The following is a 21,194-nucleotide window of genomic DNA, read 5'->3' on the forward strand; positions in this document are numbered from 1 at the left end:
TGTTGTCACAGCCCTAGCTGGCTCTCTCACAGACAGCAAGGTGATGCTAGGCTGAATTACCCAGATAAGACATGGCGAGACAGCAGAGGGAACACAGCCTGGTTTACAAATTATGGTCTCACCTGATGAAAAGCCAAGTATCACCACCGCCATGAGCCAACAGAAGCGCATGAGGTCTCCAAATATCATCTGCAGAGCAAGGAGACAGGTATAGTTGCCATGAGACCCGACTCTCCCACCAAGCCAAGGACTTTTCCCCCTTCTCACTGTGTGATACTAAATATATCTGATGTTACAAGTATGTTGAAGAAAGGAGCATCAGAAAGCCCTTATGGCTAACACCTGTGTCCAGTGGAAAAGGCATGCATCTTTCCCCTATGGGCAAGACCTGAGTTCTTCCTGTCACAGAAAAGACCTCATTTCATGTTTAATATAAATCCTGTTGGAGGAAGTCTGCTCTTCTGGTTTCCCCTGTCTGGATTTGTGTACTGGGATCAGTCTCTGTGTAACAAGGTTGTGTTGTCCTTACCTTCTGAATCATGATGGTGAAGGGTCCCAGCATCTGAAATCCTCGTGCGAAGTACATGACGTTGCACCAGCCCAGCACCAGGGCGAAGGACATGGGGACCACCTCTCCAGTGGTGCTGGTGAGACGCATCACCATGGTCACCAGGATCATACAGGCATAGGTGATGCTGAAGAGGAAGAGGGAGAGCCAGGAGGATCAGCATGGGAATCATATCATCCTTCTTTCTTTTGTGTTCACACACAGGTACACTCTATCCCACATGTAGATGAAAACAGGCTAAAACTTACACTCATCTGTGCTTGCTCACTTGCCTGGCTGCCAGGCATCTCTCTCTCGCTGTCTCTCTGATACACATAAACTGATGCAGAAGGAGAAAGAAGCAAAGAAAAGCAACATCCAGAAGAGGAGAGAGAGCAGGTCTAATGACAAGGTAAAGGACAGCGGGATAGCAAATGAGAGACAAGCTACTTATGAGATTTGGAGAGGTGGAACCTCACATGATGACGTGGAACGGTCCTCCCAGGATGGTTTGTCCGAAGTACTTGGTGGCTCCAACTCTAAGGATATCTGGAATCTAAGAGGAACACTCTGGTAAGTTTGGGGATCAGATGGGTTATGCCCAAGGAGATGATCAGAACGATAATTCCCAAACTACATAGAGTTCTGTTCATCCATTGATCTTACAGCTAATTGTCCTGGATATTCAGGAAATGCAGTCACATATGGGGAGGAACATGGAAGCCGTTTAAGAGCACAGAGCATTACACAAACATCCCAGATCCAGATGGACCTACATTTTGCCAAAACAGTCGGGAAAACACCCTAACTCTTCTCTAAAGTTCCTGAAATCCTTACTGCCAAGTGGCCACAACCTCAGTTTCAGGTCTTATCTGATAGATGGCTCTTCCAGTAGCATAGTGCTCCATAGGACCCTGTCGAGGCACTAGGGTTCAAAGAATGGCCCCTACTGAGTCACCAACACAGGCCAGTCTCTGTTTAGCTTAAGTAAGAGCTCTCTTGATTAGAATCCAGGGCTGTATTGCTCACACTGTTGCTCTTACCTCCAGGATCAATATCACTACAGCTCCAATTACTGTGATCAGCTCCCCGACCAGCCTGAGTTCATCCTCATATGCCACATAGGATTCCTGAAAGGAGAAAAAGAGGGGCTACTGATTGGTATGGGGGAACACTATAGTTTCTGGAGAGGCCACAGGAGCCATCCAGGTCCAGGCTGAGCACCTGAGACATCAGGACACAGAGAATTTCCCCAACTGTACTCCCTCCCTGAAAAAGAGTATGGGGTGAGTAAATGAAAGAAGGCATAGCTGCAGCCACTGAGGTCAGGAGACAGTAGGATTTCCCCGATAGGTTGGACTGATGCCCCCAACCCTACCCGTGTGGCCCTCCAATCCCCATACACAATGCACCTGCAGCATTTTCTGGACGTAGATGGTGTTGTCTCTGTCATTCGTTTTGTTTTCTGATCGAGCTTTCAGAGGTCGGTAAACACAGCACATGGTGAAGCAAATCATGTACAGCACATAGAACAAGGCCAGGAAACAGAAATAGGGATGTCCATACATATTCCACTTCAGGCTCACCAGCTCCTTCACAGGTGTCAGGTCTAAAATCTGACGGGCCTGAGAGAGAGAGAGAGAGAGAGAGAGATCAGTTGTTAGCTGTGAGAGACATTGGTTTATAGGCACTCTCTACACTAGTTCCAGGGAGGACATTAACACAAGCTAATTTCTCCAAAGGCATCTCAGCATGAGGACACTACATTCATCTCATACACAAGCGAATTCTCAGGTCAAGTTGCATTAGCCCAGCTGCCCATAAGACTGTTGGACAAAGTGCTAAGAAAATAGGGAACACCCTTGCACTCTGGTTTTATTCATTAAGAGGGAAAGAGAGAGGGAGGAAGAGAGAGTGTGTATGTGTGTGTGTTGGAGACGATGGAAACATGGGGACATTGACTTAACTACTCTGCAACTGCACTTCCTATCCTGATGTGTTGCTCTGTACTGCTAACTTAATACTGGGTTCTAGCCCAGAGGTGGATATATTTCTGCAGTGATTGAATGACCCCTATAAAATCTGTGGGGGTATAAGGCACTGCAAAAAAGAAACTGTATTCTTGAAAACGGTAATAAATCTAATTTTTATGATCTCCTCCATCTATATGCATCCGAAGAAGTGGGCTGTAGTCCACGAAAGCTTATGCTCTAATAAATTTGTTAGTCTCTAAGGTGCCACAAGTACTCCTGTTCTTCTTTTTCCATCTAGAAAGATCTCTACCTCTTTTATGAGTCATTTTACACACTGTATGATGTGTATACTATAGGGATGGGCTAACCTCACGATGTCAGTGGTTTTTGAACCTTGTGAACAGTTCTGGAGGTTCATAGGGTGCACAAAACTAGTTCAAGTTTGTGAATCTTCTTTTCCTGTGATTGGAAGTTGTTTTGAAGACTGACTCAATTAAAGCTAAAGGTAACCTATGTTATATAAGAGATAAGACACCTTTCACTGTGAAAAACATAATCTAGCCATTAAAGGAAAGGACTGGAAGTCAGAACATTGGGTTCTATTTCCAGTAGTGGCACAGATTTCTCAAGTGATCTTGTGTAAGTCACTTAAGTCAGTTTTCAGACAGTGCCTAAACTTAGGCACCTAAATAAATGGTATGTTTTCCAAAGGTGCTTCTCTTGACGTCACTTGGAGTTGTGTGCAGTGTAATTGCAACTGTGTCAGTCACAGGATATCAGAGAGAAAAGGGTGGTGAAGTAATATCTTTTCTCTCTCACTAAGAGAAGTGGTCCAACAAAAGATATTACGTCACCCACCTTGTCTCTTGGAGTTCTGAGAATTCTGCATCTGTGGAAAACTTGTCACCAAGGCTGAAAAATTCTGCCCTCAATGTCTCTGCCTCTTTTTCTGCTCTGTAAAGTGGGTAGATTCTTCTCTTAACTTATTGGGTGTCGGTGATTTGAGAGGCTTGTGGCCAGAGCTTCAAAATTGCTTAACTCCCCTTTAAGCCCCTAAATGAAGAGGTCAAATTTTCAAATATGCTAATCACCCAACAGCTACCATTGAGAACACTGCAGTGCATCTCCTCAGCAGCACAGGTTACTGTGAGCATATAAGGCCTGTTCTCCACACTGGCTTCCCATAGAATCATGAATCAAATTCAAGGTCTTGGTTTTTCTCTTCAGGTCACTCATCCTTAGAAGCTTGACTACCGTTCCAGGATGAAGACCATGCTCAACAGCCCTGCAATGGAATTTTCTACCATCAAGGTAAAGCTCATCTGCACAGGAGACAGAACTTTCCTGGGGTTTGATCCCAGACTGTGGAATGAACTTCCACAAGAACCAAGGACCATCACAACCTCACCATCATCTTCTCCAAGTGCAAGGTGCACTTCTTTAACCTGCCTTCTCTGACACAAACAGAACAATGTACACATTGTAAAAAACAAAACTCTACCATAACTAGCAACAGAGGGTCCTGTGGCACCTTTGAGACTAACAGAAGTACTGGGAGCATAAGCTAGTCTCAAAGGTGCCACAGGACCCTCTGTTGCTTTTTACAGATTCAGACTAACACGGCTACCCCTCTGATACTTGACTACCATAACTAAACACTCCACTGCACACACACTTCTCTACCTCTCAGGGGATTGAGAGAGAATGAACCAAATGTGACAAATATTAGTCCCCTTGATTAATGCATTATTGACAGGCATTCATATATAACAATGATGAAGGTAGTATAAGAACTTAAATTACACAGAATAGAATACATAGGAACTGTTCGCTGCTGAGCTCTTTTGAATACCTGGCCCTTAATTCTCTAATATTTGCAAAGTGTGCAGAGCTCCTCAGATGGGAAATGTTCTAGAAGGGTCAAACATTGTTTTTATTACTATAAATGGGGTGATGTTGCTAATGGGGAAGGGTCCATCAACACGTAGGATAGTTGACTCCAGGAAATGATGGCATCCCAGTCTATTTGAGCCATTTGAAATAGCACTTGAAAAAAGCATTTCTGCAATGGCTATGAAGGATGTATTAGGAATGGGGGCATGGAGAAATGGAAATAAGAATATATTGTGATCATATTCTCTTCCTCTGGCCACCTTTACATTTTCAGGATTTTACAAACAGAATTTCCAGTAGCTCCCACTGGATGAAGGTCCTCCTGCAAAGGAGCAGGTTTGAGTCTTGCCTTAGTAGATTTCTGAAGTCCTCACATCAAAGATTTTGTTGGCATTAAACCAACTATCTCCTTTAGGAGAAGAAAGGGAGAGGGCTGGAAGACAGCTGACTGGGAAACACAGCAAAAGAAAAACAGTCCAGAGAAAACAAGAGAAACAAATGATAACTATACAAAGGGTTTGGCTTGTTTGTTCACCAGCCAAGGAGTTCATAGATATAAAATAATCCTATAAGTGTATGGCAATTTTTTTATGGAGGTTTTAACTGCAAGAATAAAAATAACACTGCACTGTTTTTTTAGTTTTCATATGTGAGTTTTTTTCCACAACAATAATAATGCACCTCCAAGCTATTACAAAACTGAAATCAAGCCTGTAACTACAGAATGAAAAGAAGAAAAAAGTTTCATAGATCTGGCATAGGATCAGACTGAGAAAATCAATTACAGCTTTTCAGTAATCAATACTTAACACGTCCTTTTGAAAAGATTCTGAATTATAGATAGTTCTTTCATAGGAACATTCTGGTATATACGCTTATGGGAAAAGCCCATAGAATTTAAAAGGCGTGAGACAATAGGATTCTATAGAAATGTCTCTAAATGTCCTGTCCAATGTAACAGAGAATGAGACGTGTTCTATAGAATTTCTTTACCAATATATAATATTTGTTAGAGAATTGTGTCCCTGCTCTAGCATTGTACAGTTTGGTTAAAAGTTTTTAAAGGAAGATACAGACAGACTGTCTGACTTCATAGACATGGCCCATAGAAAGGAGATATTTTATATATTTGAACTGAAAACCAAAGCCAGAAGATTGACACGCAGCCCCATTCTCTTCAATAACATCACCGTAGTGATGTAGGTCCTGATCCTAAGTGGGTATAAATCAGTATAGCTCAACTGAAGGAAATGGAATTATGCTGGTTTATTCCAGATGGGCCTTGGGGCTCAGTTTTGCTCTCCCATATGTGAATGTAACTCCCACTGACTTCAGTAGAAAGTACACCCATATATTCAAAGGCAGAATTAGGTATGTAGCTGATTGTTTATGGTGGATCAAAGTCTCCTTCAGAGGTCAAGAGAAACAGTTTATACAGACGTCAGTCATAACATGCTAAGGCAAGAGTCAAAGCCATCTGCATATTGCTTCAGCAGAAGTCAGCATATGATGTTATTTCACTTGAAAGTTATCCACATATAAAAAAATGAACCTCAGAGAATTTATTTGTTTGCTCTCAAAGATTGTTGGCCAGGTTAACAAGCTCCTCACTGGCAAACAATTTATGTTTCCCAGAGTTCACAGTAGGTTTACCACTGAAGGTAAATGAGTTCTTTCTCCAAAAAGGAAGATGGATGGCAGATTTCTAACTCATTTAGAATTAGTCTGAGTTATGACAGTTCCTTGCAGAGACAGCAAGAGAATGACATCATTGTTCTAGGAAGGACTTTAAGTAATCCTATCATTCTCAAAGATTTAGGATCATGATACATTCCTATACACCCTGAAATACAGGAGTCCGTGGCATCAGATATTTTTAGGGGCAAGAAGCAGGTAAATCTTTTCAGATTTGATTAGCAATGGACAGCAAGTAAGAGTCTCAGGCCAATAAAATATTATATTTGCATATTTTAAACGATCTGTACATTTGTTGCCCATTCGTTGCCGATACCCATTTGCCTCAGCTGTACGAAGTCCTAGGTGTCTGCTCTAAGCCTGAGATTTTTGTATGAGATACTTGGAGACGTATGGGGCCAAATTCAGAAGTATAAGGTAGATACCCTTACACCCAGTTCAGACTGCCCGAAATCTATTTACAGGTGCACAGGGGAGTCCAAGTTTGGGCAGCTTATGTACCCGGAAGCAGGAAAAAGGTGTAAATTAAATTAAGGGCTGAGAGGATACTTTAAACTACACATTCTTACAATACCCTAGTTTTGTTTCTCCTGCTAGACTCCTCTTTGAAGCCCTTACATCACTCCAGCTTAGACTCGCTTAGACCTGGTGGGTGCTGTGTGTGGGGTGTGCATAGCTAAATTACATGCTGGTAAGTAGGTGTGAATCTAAGTACTTGTCTAGATGATGAGTTAAGTGTGTGGGAAGCTGGGCTGTCAATCTACAGCGCACTAACTGGGTATATGGATCCTGTACCTGTACCGTGCACTAAAAGTTCCTTAGTGCACTGTGATCTACTCTACTTTGAAAGAGAGGTAGATCAAAGGGCATGAGGGAACTTTAAGTCTGCGTCTACACTCTGAGCTAGGGGTGCGATTTCCCTGTTTGCGTACACACTAGCTCTCATCAGGCTAGCGCGAGTATAAATAGTAGTGTAGCCACAGTACATAAAATAATTTCTATTTCATACACAAATTACAAATATTCACCTGAATACAGGCTTTTGTCTTGAAAACAATCTATAATAAGCTTTATTAAAATCCTCTGGTTGCCTAAAATGATGGCAGTGTATCACTGATATTGAACTAGTCCAGTTATGGTAGCAGAGGTGAGGATTCTGTGAGCCTAGTATGGAGCTGAACCTAAATGAATATAAGGGAGTCTAAGATGAGGAGACTTAGCTTCTCCTGACCCTCCTATCCCTTGCCCAGGGCCTGATTCTCCTCTCACATCAATGTAAACCAAAAGTAACTCAACTGATGTCTATATCTCACTGAACTGAGTGTAAGTGCAGGTTCTGCTACTGACTTCCTCTGCAACCTTGGGCAATGCACTTAGTGCAAAATTGTCAAAAGCACCTAAGTGATTTAAGAGCCTAAGGCCCATTTTCAAATGGAATTTAAGTGTTTTTTTTAAATTTTACCTGTAATCTCTCTGTGCCTTAGCTGCCGGACATAAACATTTCTCCCATTCTTGTCCTTTTAAACTGTGAAAGGACAAGGATTATCTCTCACTATGTATTTGTACAGTGCCTAGCACAATAGGGTCCTGATCTCAGTTGGAGCCTCGAGATACTACTGCAGTGCAAATAACTTATAATAATGGAGTTACAGCAGAGCAAAAGTGGGTGAGTAAGTTACAGAAGGGTGTGAATGGGAAATAGTACTTTAACAGTATGATCCATATATGTATGGGATAGAAAAAGAAGGGCTAGTCTGTTAGTGCAGATTCTGACAAAAAAATATAATTTTCATTGTTTGAGAGAGAGCTATTGCCTAGTATGAGCCCATCATGTTTTCCTCTATTTGGGAAAATAGCTTTCTCGACATTATTTAGCTCATGACATCAAGAATTGTGGATCTGCAAATGCATGCATGTCTTTGGAAGAGAGGGAGTCATCAGAATGTATTTTAAATGTTTGAATTAGTCTCCTGGACTGGCTCTCAGGTAGTTTTTATAGATCCATTTCATAATGTATACTGTCCTCTAAATGCTCACGGATACCAACACGTGCAGGGATTTAAGGGATTCTGAATATATTTAAAAAACATAGTGAGGTCAGCATATTTTCCCAGGGCTTCTAGTAGCTGGAAAAGTCATCAATAATTTTGATCTAGGACTATCTATTTCATAAGTGTTTCTAGACTTTTGCTGTATGGAAATTACATAACGTAACTAACAATGTGCTGGATTTGTTTCCCCTTCTTATAATTTCAGTATCTATTGATATTTTCCATATATTAGGAGGTCTAGCTCATTATTTGTTGATGTCATTACAATTAATGCTTTAGGACACTAATTGAGCCTTGAAGATGTTTGTGTTTTCTCTGTAAGGAAACCTGTTGTTGGCGGGTATCTTTTTTTCCCCAACATCAAACCTGGATGGTTTACCCATTTTGGTTTCTGAAGATAATTTGGAATGTTAGTTAATGAGGGACCGAATAATCAAACTTTGCATTTCTAAAGCACCTTCCATCCCAGGATCTCAAAGCACCTCAATAATCGTTAAGGAAAAGCTCACAACACCCCATGATATAGGCAAGGAGTATTGCAGCTGCACAGAATACTTCTTATTTATGTCTTTGAGACTACAGAATCAGAGAGCACCTTCTGCTGAATCAGCGACATCGCCTCCTGTAGTATTAGCATCCTTGGGCATATTGAACATGGCACAGGGCCTAAGGCAACATTCTTTAAACCATCCTCTCAAACTGAAAGTCTATGGTGTAACTGCTGTGTAGAATCATATTTGCTGTGTCACAAAGGGTTTGCTGCATTTCACTTGTTCCCTGTCTCAAATGGGCAAGAAGTGCCAGACCTTGTGGACTATATGGAATAGCTGCACAGCTGGAACTTTCAGTGTCCAGTTGGATTTCTCTTTTCAAAACAAACACTTTCTGTACAGAGACTCTGACCCCCCAGTGTACCTCTCTTTTCTTGGTTGAGACAACGAGCTCCAGGAAGGACTGATCTTCACCCCAGGAGTCAATTTCTGTGAGGTCATAGAGGACAGAAGTCATGGGGCCAAAAGTCCACAGAGTGTGCTTTCGCTTCTGCATGAGGTGCTGAAACATCTGAGGAGCAAGGAAAGGGATGGTGTGGAATCAGTCAATGCCCAAGAATTCATGCAACTCATAGTACACATATGCCAAATTGGTTAAAACAAGTTCTGCACTAAAATTTGGCACTGGGTCTTTTTGCAGTTTTCACATCTTTCAAAGGTTTGCTTCTCTGTGACATTGACAAAATGGTTGTTGCTGCATTAACAAACTCTACATCCAACCATCTGCCCCACACACAGTATTGAAGCCTCCCCTCGCTCAGAAGGTGTCATTTTTAGCACCTTCAAGCAAAAATAAAATCATAGAAAAGGCAATTTTGGGGATGAAATGTGGGGATGGATCCAGGCCGTCAGGGCTTTGGATCTGGCCCACAGGATTGCCCCCTGTGGCGCCATGGGCCACGCACCGTTCTCAGAAGCGGCAGGCACGTCCCTGCAGCTCCTGGGCAGGGGGGCAGAGGACTCTGTGCATTTCCCTTATCTCCAGGCCCTGCCCCCCACAGCTCCCATTGGCCGGGAACGGAGAACCGCGGCCTAGGGAGCTTCGGGGAAGGTACCTGTTTCTTATTTACAATGTCACCTGAAAGTGAGAACAAGCATTTGTATGGCATTTTTGTAGCAAGGTATTTATGTGCCAGATATGCTAAACATTTGTATGCCCCTTCATGCTTTGGCCACCATTCCAGAGGACATGCTTCCATGCTGATGATGCTCATTAAAAAAATAATGTGTTAATTAAATTTGTGACTGAACTTCTTGGGGGAGTATTGTATATCTCCTGGTCTGTTTTACCTGCATTCTGCCATATATTTCATGTTATAGCAGTCTCGGATGATGACCCAGCACATGTTCATTTTAAGACCACTTTCACAGCAGATTTGACAAAACGCAAAGAAGATACCAATGTGAGATTTCTAAAGATAGCTACAGCACTCGACCCAAGGTTTAAGAATCTGAAGTACTGCCCAAAATCTGAGAGGGACAAGGTGTGGGACATGCTTTCAGAAGTCTTAAAAGAGCAACACTCAGATGCAGAAACTACAGAACCTGAACCACCAGAAAAGAAAATCAACCTTCTGCTGACTCAGATGTGAAAATTAACGTGTCAATCCACTCTGCTTTGGATCATTATCGAGCAGAACCCATCATCAGCATGGACGCATGTCCTCTGGAATGGTGGTCAAAGCATAAAGGGACATATGAATCATTAGCGCATCATAAATATCTTACGACGCCAGCTACAACAATGCCATGTGAACAGAGCTGGCTCCAGGCATCAGCCCACCAAGCATGTGCTTGGGGCAGCGCCTGGAGGGGGGTGGCGCGGCGGGGCCCCGGCCGGGCTGGCCACCCTCCCCCCGGTGCTCCAGCGGGTCGGGGAGAGCGGAGAGCTGCGGCGGGCTTGCCGCCCTCCCCCCAGTGCTCTGGCCGCCGGGGAGAGCGGAGAGCCCCAGCCGGGCTCGCCGCCCTCTCCCCGGCGCTCTGGCCGCCGGGGGCTCTCCGCCCTCCTCCTGGCGCTCCCGCCGGTCGGGGATTGTGGGCCCGTGGCCGGGCTCGGCGTCCTCCCCTGCCGCGCTCGGGGAGGAGGAGGGCGGCGGGTGGCTTTTTTGCCTAGGGCTCACCTAAGGCGGCAAAAAAGCCAGAGCTGGCCCTGCATGTGAATGCCTGTTTTCACTTTCAGGTGACTGAACAAGAAGCAGGCAGCATTATCTCCTGCAAATTGTAACCAAACTTGTTTGTCTGAGCGATTGGGTGAAGTAAGAGAGAGTGGGCTTGTAGGTTCTAAAGTTTTACATTGTTTTATTTTTGAATGCAGGTTATTTTTGTACATATAATTCTACATTTGTAAGTTCAATATTCATGATAAAGAGATTGCACTACAGTACTTGTATTAAGTGAATTGAAAAATACTATTTCTTTTGTTTTTTACAGTGCACATATTTATAATAAAAAATAATAATATAAAGTGAGCACCGTACACTTTGTATTCTGTGTTATAATTGAAATCAATATATTTAAAAATGAAGAAAACATCCAAAATATTTAAATAAAGATTTAAATATTATTGTTTAACAGCGCTAATTTTTTTAATCACCTGACAGCCCTAGTTTTTAAATTGGAAATTCAGTTCTTGTCTACCCTGTTTTTCTTGGAAGAATGTGGTTGACCGTAGAACTACTAAATGTATGACATCAAGAGTAATGAAGGCTAGGTAATGGAGAGAAGGGAGAGAAGTTTCCTGGTCCTCCATGTCTGTGAAGAACCCCAGCAAAGGAAGGAAGACAAGACTTGATATTCCTTTTCTACACAATTAATAGGCTACCTGGATGCCAGTCGCCTTAGACAGAGAACACTTGAGCTACCCATTTCTGAAAGCCATCTTCTGTGAAGAGCTAACAGTGTTGTGCATGAACTCACCACGGTGTTGCCTTCCACTCCAGCCAGTTTGAATGGAGTGAGCCCCTCATTGTTTGGAATTGAGTCCAGGGTTCCCAGACTCCCATCGCTCTTGTCATAGGAGAGAAGCAGGTTGTACATCTGACAGGCAAAAGTCTTGTTGGGCTGGAGAACCAGGATGTGGAGAATAGTGTTCCCTATGGAGGAAGCAATGTAGGGATCACAAGACATGATACAGACTAGAACAGCTGATGTGCATTAAAAATAATTCTTGATTAACAAAACTAAGGAGCATATTATTGATTGATAACATTAACATCTTCTTACATTTCCCTAGCACCCTCCCAGGAACTGCATGTGGAGTAAAGTAACTGCTCAGAGTGTGTAAGGGTGGCAGAACCTGGCCATATGCAAGTCACTTGGCCCGTGCAGAACTCTTACCCAGATAATCTTGTGCTCTGATGTCAGCTCCATTTTCAATGAGCAACCGGACGATCTCCTCACTCCCCATGCAGGCAGCAAATGATAGAACATGCTCCCCTGAAGAAGAGGAAGAATCAGAGGGAAAATAAGACTCAGACCACGAGGAAATAAGCACACAAGCCAGATGGAGACATGTATGGGAATCTATGCATGCCGATCAGTCTGAGCTTGGGAAGGGAAGAGAGTTACCCAGAAGTTCAATAAATCCCATACCTCAAAAAAGTCATACTACTGAGTGAAACACATCCCCCCCCCCCCGACACACGCACACACACAAAAAATGTCAAGATGACAGAATGGGTCACAGCTAGGGGAGACCTAGGCTCTTAGAAGGGACACCGTTTAGCTAGTTGTAAGGTGAGAGAATTGCTGTTGGATGATTTGTGTTTAACATGAATTGGAGTGCCTGGTAAAAAGTGTGTAACTGACAGTCCTGGAGAGCTGAGCCCTGTATTTATCTAGAGTGGGTATAGCATGGGCAGCATCAGTGCAAGCTTTTTCCACACTCCCTCCATCACCCAATCCTCTAGTAAGAGAGGAGCAGAAGAAACCCAGTCTGTCCTGGGAGCTGCAGACAGGGACGTACCAAAATAGATAAGGTTATGGGCGCTGCGCCTGAAGAAGAGTCCAGTGGCCCGTGGGCTGGAGACATTGGCCCCCTTCTTGAGCAAAGCCTTCACCAGATTAATGTTCTGATTCACTGCGGCGATATGGAGAGCTGTCTGCCCTGCAACACATGTGCACCCAAATAAAACACATCCTCTGGGAAATCCACCTCCAGCTATTAAAACAGAGATCAGTAATCTGCGCCCAGGTTTATTGTGTGTATGTTGTGAAGTTTAATGGGCATGTGCCAGAAAGAGTTCTGCCACTTGCCAAGAATATGCACAGGCTGCACATCTGAGATGTTTTCCTGGTGGAGACCGAAGAGACACGTGGGCAGTTTGAACGATGGCTTTCAGTGGGGCAGAGACATGCCAGGCTCATCTGGCAAGTGGACTAAGAGCCCAAATGCTCAGATGAAGACTCTGGTATCTCTCACAGGGAATGAATAGCAGGTTAAGCTGTGACTAGACAGGGACACCATCTTTAATTTTCAAGATGGAGATTGGGGTAAAAACCCCTCTTTTAAAAAAAAACTATTTTGGAGAGGAACGTTGTTGTTTTGAATCCTAACTTGGCATTCCTGTTTCTGCAATTGCACTTATTCTTTCCTTTCCTATTTTTGAATCTGGCCCTTTAGCACCTTTCAAATCTTTTAAAAAATTTCAGCTGTATATTCTTACCCGCACTATCTGCCTATCTCTTGATGGTTTAGAGCAGGAATGGGCAAACTTTTTGGCCCTAGGGCCACATCGGATACAGAAATTGTATGGAGGGCTGGGTAGGGAAGGCTGGGGGAGGCTATGCCTCTCCAAACAGTGAGGCATGGCCTGACCCCCTATCCAGCCCCCCACAACCCCCACCCAACCCCCCCTGCTCCCCACTCCCTGACCACCCCCATCGGGCCCCCTGTCCAACCCTTCCTGCTCTCCCCGCCCCACATTACCTGTGGGGTGTGGGAAAGGGGGGCTCAGTCCTTTCCTTGTGTGTTTCCCCTGCTGGTTTGGCTGCTCTTCCTAGAAGTCAGGCAGGTCTCACTCCCTGTCTGGGCTTGGCTGCTGGGGACAGGGGCCAAGCATGCTTTGGGTGGAGGGGGGCCCTGGCTTGCTCTGCCCCTGTCCCCGGCAGCAGGCCCCTTGACCACTCCCCTCCCAGAACTCCCCCTGCTCCCCGCCCCCTGACCGCGCCACCCTGGAGCACCAGGTCTGGTGGCGCTATAGCCGTGCCACCTGGCCAGAGCTGCAGCCACGCTGTCCAGGTGCTGGGGTGGGGGAACTGTGACTGCGAGGGAGGCAGGGAGGGAGGCGAGCAGAAGGGGAGGGGTCAGGGACTAGCCTCTGCCCCGCTCACCACACTGCCGGGGAGTTGGGCTGGCTCCTCCATAAGCCTGTCCCGACCCTGCTCCCTGGCAGGAGCTCAGGTGCCAGAAGAAAGGGTCCTGCAGGCCAGATGTGGCCTGCAGGCCATAGTTTGCGCCCCGCTGGTGTAGAGCACTTTCCCTTAGTAGTTGAGCAAGGGGAGGGAGGAGTTAACCCTGGGATCACGGAGGACCAGATAATTGAACATCAAAAATCTAATTTAGTATACATAGCATGATAATTATTTTCCACATTCCACTGCACAGCCAGCTGACCCAACAGGGATCAGAGCCTGTCCTTTGTGTATCTGCGTGAGTGTTCCTGTGCAGAGTTCAACCCAAGGTTACACCAAGCAAACAGGAAACATTTGTGGACATGTTTCACAATGCTGTAGTTTAGCAATACAGCAAAGTAGGAGATCTCTAACCAATTGTCCTCACTGGGTAATATTTATTTCCTGACCCTCCAGAGGGATCCCAGTTCAGTCTCATGTCTTGGTGATGGTACCTTCATATAGCTCCGATGTCATCCTCTCATTAACGAGTTCTGGAGCTGCCTCCATCAGAGCCTGAGCAGCCTCCATATTATCATACAAGGCAGCCACATGAAGAGCTGTTTCTCCCACTGCACCTGGAGAGAGTGAGAGAAGCATATAAGTCATCTAGTCATTCATATGTATAAGACAAAGCTGAGCAGAGATTTCATATTAATAGTGGGAGCTTTTTGAGTGGGAGTGAAGTCTAGCGAATAGGGTGACTCAGGAAACCTGGGTTCTATTTTTGACTGCCACTGGCCTGCTGTGTGACCTTGACTTTCCCTCTCCATGCTTCTGTTTCCCATCCCATCCTTTGTCCTTCTCGTCTTGTAAGTTCTTTGGGGCAAGGACTACTTCTTACTGTATCGGTGCAGCGACTAACACAATGGGCCTCTGATTTCAGTTGTGGACTCTAGGCACTACTGTAATACAATAATATTCCAGTGTGGAAGAGAGTATCTCAAAGGTGATGAAGGAAGCACGGCTGGAGATATTTATTGCAGGGAACAGTTCTACAGCAAGCTGGGTATGGCAAGGGAGACTAGAGGTCTAGACAAACTATTACCCAATAAATCTTTTCCACCTCTAAGTTTCATAATTAATCTAGGAGCTGAATAGTTCTTTGATAGAATAATTGGTACTGAACTAGGAATTTTACTTTGCTGCAGTACTTAGGCCATTGGGTTCCTCCTTTCCTCCTGCTCCAAAAGCCCAGGCCTTGGCCACTCTCCTTCAGCTGTTAGCAGTAAAAGGGCTAAGGATACACAGTCAGGCAGTTCTGATACCACGTACGGGAAGGTAGTGGTGCACACCTACACTGCAGTAGTGTCGTGGCCTCCCCAGGAAGAAACTAAGGACAAATAACCACAGACTCACACTGACAGGCCCTGCATGTCTTGTCATGGGTAGGGAGCAGGAAAGTAGGGGACAATTTACCTCTTTGATAGACATCGCAGGTGCCATCAGAGATCAGTTTCTTGATGGCCCGGAGATCATTCTCCTTGGCAGCCTGGAGAAGTGGAGACTCCCAGATTCTGCAACCAAGAAAAAACAAACAAACAAACGTTAAAAACCACAATTGCACCCACTTCTCTCTGACCTAGAATTTAATTCTTCAGGATCAACATGGCTTTCTGGAGCCAATAGCAACCCTCAAGCTTAGCACCTTTCCACCCTGATAGGTAAGTCATGTGCTTGTTATGCATTGGTGCTACTCTTTGAATTCCCTCCCCTGTACAAAAAAAGAAAAACACCACCACCACGACAGAGACAGAGCTCAATAAAAGAATAACAAGAACTGGGAAATCATCAACTCTTACTGCATTGACATGTTTCAGAGTAGCAGCCGTGTTAGTCTGTATCCACAAAAAGAAGAACAGGAGTACTTGTGGCATTGACATGAGACCACATGGTGGCAGCAGAGGGAAAGAGATGAGAAAGGGTCAGTTATGCTTTGGAATAAGTGACTCCCAAACTGTTTCAATTTCTAGACTGTTACCCACATTTAAAACAGATAGTTTCTTTGTTTGAAAGTGTGTCAGTGAAAGAGGCTAAGAGACTGCATTGACAGTTATTAGAGACCTTAGCTATCAGTAGTCCAGGTAGCTTGGGAGCAAAAAAGCCAGCAACTACATCCCTTTATTTCAGGGATCACTATACAAATAGTGTCTCTTCACTTGGAAATAAAAGGGAAAAACCCCTCTTCAACTCCCCAAAGCTCCAGAGGCACAATTAATGGACTAGGACAGGGGTCAGCAACCTTTCAGAAGTGGTGTGCCGAGTCTTCATTTATTCACTCTAATTTAAGGTTTCGCATGCCAGTAATACATTTTAACGTTTTTAGAAGGTCTCTTTCTATAAGTCTATAATATATAACTAAACTATTGTTGTATGTAAAGTAAATAAGGTTTTTAAAATGTTTAAGAAGCTTCATTTAAAATGAAATTAAAATGCAGAGCCCCCCGGACCAGTGGCCAGGACCTGGGCAGTGTGAGTGCCACTGAAAATCAGCTCGCGTGCCGAAGGCGGCACGTGTGCCATAGGTTGCCTACCCCTGGACTAGGAGCTAAACTGTATCTCGTGCTGTGTGGGAGCTAAAGACCCAAATGTTAATATAAACATCTTTTCCCTATTGCTGAAGGGAATTGTGGAAGTTATGGAGCACTGAAATTGTGCAGCCTGGGTTTATACCAGCTACGGGAAACTGAGCCAGTAAAGCACATGCCATCAAACAAGCTCATAAGAACATCAGAACAGCCATACTGGGTCAGACCAAAGGTCCATCCAGCCCAGTATCCTGCCTACTGACAGTGACCAGTGCCAGGTGTCCCAGAGGGAGTGAACCTAACAGGTAATGATCAAGTGATCTCTCTCCTGCTATCCATCTCCATCTTCTGACAAACAGAGGCTAGGGACTCCATTCCTTACCATCCTGGCTAATAGCCATTAATGGACTTAACCTCCATGAATTTATCTAATTCTCTTTTAAACCCTGTTATAGTCCTAGCCTTCATAACCTCCTCAGGCAAGGAGTTCCACAGGTTGACTGTGCACTGTGTGAAGAACTTCATGGATGTTAAATCCATTAATTTCATTTGGTGGCCCCTAGTTCTTATATTATGGGAACAAGTAAATAACTTTTCCTTATTCACTTTCTCCACACCACTCATGATTTTATATACCTCTGTCATATCCCCACATAGTCTCCTCTTTTCCAAGCTGAAAAGTCCTAGCCTCTTTAATCTCTCCTCATATGGGACCCGTTCCAAACCCCTAATCATTTTAGTTGCCCTTCTCTGAACCTTTTCTAATGCCAATATATCTTTTTTGAGATGAGGAGACCACATCTGTATGCCGTATTCAAGATGTGGGTGTACCATTGATTTATATAAGGGCAATAAGATATTCTCCGTCTTATTCTCTATCTCTTTTTGAATGATTCCTAACATCCTGTTTGCTTTTTTGACTGCCACTGCACACTACGTGGACGTCTTCAGAGAACTATCCATGATGACTCCAAGATCTCTTTCCTGATTAGTTATAGCTAAATTAGCCCCCATCATATTGTATGTGTAGTTGGGGTTATTTTTTCCAATGTGCATTACTTTACATTTATCCACATTACATTTCATTTGCTATTTTGTTGCCCAATCACTTAGTTTTGTGAGATCTTTTTGAAGTTCTTCACAGACTGCTTTGGTCTTAACTATCTTGAGCAGTTTAGTGTCATCTGCAAACTTTGCCACCTCACTGTTTACCCCGTTCTCCAGATCATTTATGAATAAGTTGAATAGGATTGGTCCTAGGACTGACCCTTGGGGAACACCACTAGTTACCCTCTCCATTCTGAAAATTTACCATTTATTCCTTCCCTTTGTTCCCTGTCTTTTAACCAGTTCTCAGTCCATGAAAGGATCTTCCCTCTTATCCCATGACTACTTAAAATAAAACAAGCTCAAAATAAAATGGCACAATTGTAGGAGAAGAATGTTCTTGGCTGGTTTTACCCACACCCCAGGTTCTTGATTATTTCATCAGATTTGTTTGGGTTGACTAAGAACCTGCATCCGCACAGTGCCCTGGGTTTCATCTGTGGCAGGATCCCATGATGAGATCAATCTCCTGAACTTCATAGAGCCTTGCCAAGAGGGTGCAGCCAACTCCCACAATTTTATCATCTGTCTTACAATATTTGGTTCTTTTCTCTAGCCCCAGCTGTGCAAGGCACATGATGATGTGAAATTCCCAGTATTTGATTTTAAAACAGCAAGTTTCTAGCCCTCATGGTTGCAGGGAAAAGTTTAAAAAATGACCCAAGTGTCCCCTAAAGATTCAAAAGCCAGGAGGCAAAGAAAAAGAACCCCAAATGTATTATTTTAAAACATCTCATAATTTTTAAGCTGATCTCAGGATTTTTGAACTGGTGGGGGGATGCTGCAGGCCCAGTCTGCCAACTGCTATTGTTGTTTTCACGTACGGTAGCTCACTGCTGATTCAAGACGAGGAGGACCATCAATCTGATCCAGTACACCAGGCGGTGGGATGCTGGCCAAGATGGACCAATGGTCTTAGGTCTTATGGCAACATCTACATTCAGTAATTAGCAAACATGATAAGAAACATTCTGAGAAATAAGCAAAAGGGGAAATATGCTCAGTGAGTTAGCCAGTAGTAAGTGAAAGCCCCACCAGCCCCAAGCATGAATGGCTGCCAAACCAGCATTCTTCCCAAGGCAGAACTGCTGCACTCATTGGGAGCTGCAGGGAGAGTGTGAGGAATGAGTCATAGTGCAGCCCCTCCACCTCTCTAGAGCAGTGGTCTCCAAAGTGGGGTGCATGCTCCGCAGGGGGTGCGCAAGAGGATCTTTGGGGGAACGCTTTTTTTTTTTTGCTCCCTTAGTTTGGCAGGAGTCCGAGCGCCTTTTTTTTTTTTTTGTGCTCTGGCAAAAATGGTAGAGCCGGCACGGCAGGGGGTGCATGCTCAAAAATTTTTAATGATAGGTAGGGTTACCATATTTTAAGTGTCCAAAAAGAGGACACTCCACGGGGCCCCGGCCCCACCCCAATTCCGCCCAGCCCCGCCCCTGCCCCAGCCCCGCCCCTTCCTGGCCCCGCCCCAACTCCGCCCCCTCCCCTGAACACTTCGCCCCCCTGCCCCTCGCCCTTCCCTGCTTCCCGCGAACATTTGATTCGCGGGAAGTCTGAAGCAGGCAGGCAGCAGGTAAGCTGGGGCTGGGGGGCACGAGGAGGTGTGGCCCAGTCCGGCCCCCCGGCCGAGCGGCTCCTTCCAGCGGCCGTCCGGCCCAGGCCAAGAGGCTCTGGTCCCAGCGTCTCCCTCCCTATTTTCCCGGACATGTCCGGCTTTTGGGGATTTCCTCCCGGACGGGGATTTGAGGCCCAAAAAGCCGGACATGTCCGGGAAAATCCAGACGTATGGTAACCCTACTGATAGGGGTGTGTGATCAAAAAAGTTTGGAGACCACTGCTCTTGAAGGCTGGGGAAATTCCACAGGCCACCCCTTGAAGATCTCATCCTGCCCTGTGCCCCTCCAACCTGAGAGTAAGAAGCGGCTGGCTCTATCCAGCCTTGGGAATCTCAGTAGAAAGGGGTCAAGGATAGTCAACAGGAGTGTTACTTTAATCCTACAATGTGGGCTTCAGTCTCTGAAGGAGGGGGCAGGAAAAGGTTTACCTTGTGACAGAGACAGGCTAGAGCTCAGACCCATTTGTAAGGAAGAAGTATCCGGTTTCCCAGGGGGATTAAGGAGCCCTGAGACTGAAGGGTTAATGATCACAGTTTTCTGGATAATGAATGAAAGAAGCACACACAGAGAAATACAAATGCATACAGAGGACTAGAAGGAGCTGGTCTCCCCTCACCTAGTCACTTCCCAAGCCCTTTGCAAGCTCCCTTCTCTACCCCACTCCTCCCCACCCCACATGCAGAGTTTTAAATTTAACTTTTCACTAGATGGGACTGAAGATTCCCCATTATACCAAATTATTACATTGTCAGATGTCTCCTGGGTCTAAAAAAAAATAACCAGACCCAAACCGTTCACACTGTGATGAAGTTTGGATCAGAACTGAAACTTTCATGCCTCCATATAGCAGGCCCAAACAAGAACCTAGTATTGGCAAACCCCAAGTGTTCAAAAATCATACATCAGACATCCAGAAAATCGTGATTTTTTTAAAGACTAATTTTGGATTTTTTTTTTTTTTGGCTTCTTGGTTTCTGAGCCTTTGAGGTGCACTCAGAACATATTTTTTTATTTCCTTAACCACAAGGCCTAGAAACTTACTTAAAAAAAAAAAAAAAGAAAAGAAATCCAAGTTTGTCAGAGTCACTTGACTCCAAGAGCTGGAGCTTTAAGACAAAAGGCCAAGTATCACTAAACTCATGTTGACATTGTGAGATCTGGCAACACTGGTAATGAAATCCTCATTGGGTGAGTTCCAATTTAGATCTGAGTCTGCATCCAAACTCTGTAACTTTGTCAGATCTCTACACGTGTGTAATGTATTGGGGGGAGGGATAGCTCAGTGGTTTGAGCATTGGCCTACTAAGCCCAGGATTGAGAGTTCAGCCCTTGAGGGGGCCACTTAGGGATCTGGGGCAAAATCAGTACTTGGTCCTGCTAGTGAAGGCAGGGGGCTGGACTCAATGACCTTTCAAGGTCCCTTCCAGTTCAAGGAGATAGGATATCTCCATTTATTTATTCATTACACTTATTCTGATTTACCTAAAAGAGGCCTTAGCCCATATTGTATCTTGTTTACACTGGTGTACTAGTGAGAGTAAGTGCCACTGATGACTGTGGAGTTACTCCAGAGTCATGCTGATGTGAGAGCAGAATCCAGCCTCTTTTGTCTCTTATATGGCACTGACTCCTCTTTGTCTCTTCTCATAATCTAACCACTGTTGGTGGAGATCCTTGTAGCCTGAAATTCAAAATGAAAGTAAGATGGCACAAACCCCTGTAAATCAAAATCATAGAGTTCAGGACAATTTTAATGTTACGTCCCAAGTCTATTACTCTTAGATTTCCTCCATCTCCCATGGTTTACTATTTAGCTCTAAGGTTTCTGTGGGTTCAGGGCTCTGTTTG

General features: G+C 44.5%; 1 protein-coding gene across 1 annotated transcript in view; it reads right to left on the reverse strand.

Moving 5' to 3' along the window:
- Window positions 1–21,194, reverse strand: part of LOC128843861 (transient receptor potential cation channel subfamily V member 6-like) — a 43,476-nt gene that overhangs the window by 11,309 nt on the left and 10,973 nt on the right. The window contains exons 2-12 of the mRNA XM_054040950.1: window positions 15,521–15,618; window positions 14,557–14,679; window positions 12,675–12,815; window positions 12,047–12,145; window positions 11,627–11,802; window positions 9,075–9,221; window positions 1,960–2,172; window positions 1,591–1,677; window positions 1,027–1,103; window positions 530–695; window positions 123–189 (exon numbers count right to left, since the gene is read on the reverse strand). Coding sequence (XP_053896925.1) covers window positions 123–189; window positions 530–695; window positions 1,027–1,103; window positions 1,591–1,677; window positions 1,960–2,172; window positions 9,075–9,221; window positions 11,627–11,802; window positions 12,047–12,145; window positions 12,675–12,815; window positions 14,557–14,679; window positions 15,521–15,618 — 1,394 coding nt within the window. The remainder of the gene's footprint in view (window positions 1–122; window positions 190–529; window positions 696–1,026; window positions 1,104–1,590; window positions 1,678–1,959; window positions 2,173–9,074; window positions 9,222–11,626; window positions 11,803–12,046; window positions 12,146–12,674; window positions 12,816–14,556; window positions 14,680–15,520; window positions 15,619–21,194) is intronic.

This window comes from Malaclemys terrapin, chromosome 1 (assembly GCF_027887155.1).
Source record: "Malaclemys terrapin pileata isolate rMalTer1 chromosome 1, rMalTer1.hap1, whole genome shotgun sequence".
Lineage (NCBI taxonomy): Eukaryota > Metazoa > Chordata > Testudines > Emydidae > Malaclemys > Malaclemys terrapin.